Source organism: Aplysia californica, unplaced genomic scaffold (assembly GCF_000002075.1).
Source record: "Aplysia californica isolate F4 #8 unplaced genomic scaffold, AplCal3.0 scaffold01767, whole genome shotgun sequence".
NCBI classification, from domain to species: Eukaryota; Metazoa; Mollusca; class Gastropoda; order Aplysiida; family Aplysiidae; genus Aplysia; species Aplysia californica.
Genome location: NW_004799037.1, coordinates 27,761 through 30,021, shown reverse-complemented (window position 1 = coordinate 30,021; position 2,261 = coordinate 27,761). Strand labels below are relative to the sequence as shown.

At 40.5% G+C, this 2,261-nt stretch overlaps 1 protein-coding gene across 1 annotated transcript in view; it reads right to left on the bottom strand.

The window, feature by feature from the left end:
- Window positions 1-874: 874 nt before the first annotated feature.
- LOC101845826 (one cut domain family member 2) overlaps window positions 875-2,261 on the bottom strand; it is a gene marked incomplete at its 3' end in the record, with an annotated part of 14,142 nt that continues 12,755 nt past the window's right edge. The window contains 1 exon segment of the mRNA XM_005113242.3: window positions 875-927. Coding sequence (XP_005113299.3) covers window positions 875-927 — 53 coding nt within the window.

The following is a 2,261-nucleotide window of genomic DNA, read 5'->3' as shown; positions in this document are numbered from 1 at the left end:
TAAAAGAAAGAAAGAAAGATAGAAAGAAAAAAAGGGAGAGACAGAGAAAGAGAGAGAGACAGAGAGACAGAGAGAGAGAGAAAAAAGAAAGAGAATTTTAGAAAGAGAGAAAACAAAGAAAGAAAGAAAGAAAGAGAGAGAGAGAGAGAGAGAGAGAGAGAGAGAGAAAGAGAGAGAGAGAAAGAGAGAGCACAGTTTTAATCTCAAATCAAATACTACAATCCAGAAAAAAAAAAGAAAGCTTAACTTCCAACCATCAACAACAATATCACAGGAACGCAAGAACATAACACTCTAGAGTTACAAAAGTCACTTCTAGGGGAAAAAACGGTCAAGTGTGTGTGTTTGTGGGGGGGGGGAGAACAACTGGTGGTAAACAGTTTGGTACAATAGATTTACTCATACCCCTCCCCACCCCCTCCCATATTTTTTTCCAATCGACTCTCAAGAAGGATGGAAAGTGGAATCGTCACGTACATACAGAAAAGATAATAATTGAGGAAAATGGGAGTTGTGGAGAAAACTAGCAGAAGTCGTATAGGAAAGTGGGAGGAGTCATGGAGGAAAATGGGAGGAGTCTTGGAGGAAGGTGGGAGGAGTCATGGAGAAATGTGGGAGGAGTCGTGAATGAAAGCGGGAGGAGTCATGGAGGAAAATTGGAGGAGTCATGGAGGAGGACAGTGGGAGTTGTGTGGGAAAGTGGGAGGAGTCATGGAAGGAAGTGGGAGGAGTCATGGAAGGAAGTGGGAGGAGTCGTGGAAGAAAGTGGGAGGAGTCGTCAAAGAAAAAATCATGGAATCGTCACGTACATACAGAAAAGATAATAATTATCATATCGTAATTGTTGGAGTCATGCAAGAAATGTTTTTTCCTTACCAGAGATGGTAGTGCAGATATTGTTGGTCCTGGCAACACTTGAAAGTGATCCTTTGAACAGAGAAGGGATAAGACAATGGTGACAATGGTACATCAACCCATCCGTGCGTCCGTCACTCACTTCGTCCACACCGTTCGTCTTCCCGCCCCACAAACCACCACATGGTAACACAACACTGATCACGTGACTGCTTGTCTTCCCGCCCCACAAACCACCACATGGTAACACAACACTGATCACGTGACTATCTTTAAGTTTTTAGTAAGAGTTTCACGGCACTTGCAACACAATAAGGTCATATAAGTGCCGAACGAGACTATCTACCCTGGCTGGCATGAACGAGAGACGTGTTCTTATCCTTCATTGACATGATCGACCAAGCGTATTTGGGGAGAAAAAAAAATCTTCTTTGTTGGTTTCATTTGAAAAAGGAAAAGATAAAAAACGAAAAAAAAACGAAAAAAAAAACGACAGAAATCTATGTAGGGACGCCATTGTGATTTTGTGAAAATACCGCCTGAAAATTTTATGAAGTTCTATTTCCAAATTAAAAGAAAGTTAATAACCATAAGTACTAAGGAAATAAATGTACACAGAAAATAAAAGCTTAGATTAACAAACACTGTTCTTCTCGTGAAAATAAGGGATAATCCGAGAAAAAACGGCATCCCTGTCAATGATCTATTACTGTCTTTCCTTCCTTGAGACAACTTATCTACCCAAGGGCGTCCCCAAATATCTACACCTGACCCGTCACTAGAGAGGTTCCATTTGTCGTCACCCTGTCCAACACGCACGTTTCTGCTGGCCAACATAACAGCCACAACACTCCTACGTTACTTACTTCACAAATTATGTTACAGATACTTGATACTTCACACATTATCTTACAGATACGTACACCCACGTCTTTCACGTGCCGATGCTCAATCAAAATGTTAGCAATATGATACACATTACTATGTCGTTGTCACCCAGAAACTGATAACCTTTCGGCACATAAAATAGATCAATACATTCCCAATATAATCCTGGGAGACACATATATACATTTACACGTGGAACTAGTGACGAACTTTCCGAGCAAAATACAGAAATGTTCTACACAAGCTAGCATTACACATTCAATCTAGACCGTACAGTGTAAAAGCTAGTCGTTTTAGATACTTAAAACTTTTACAGTGAACTACATTTTGCTTTGGTTTAGTTTTAGTAAGGTTTTACGGCGCTCGCAACTGCATAAGGTCATATGAGCGCCACATTTAGCTTTAAGAATGAGAAATGGAATAAAAGGTTGTATCTTCAACTTTAACAACTTAAGCATCATGTATATTGTGAGCAGTAAGTCTCAGTAGAAGGTTATCAGCAAGGCTCGGGAGTGGGG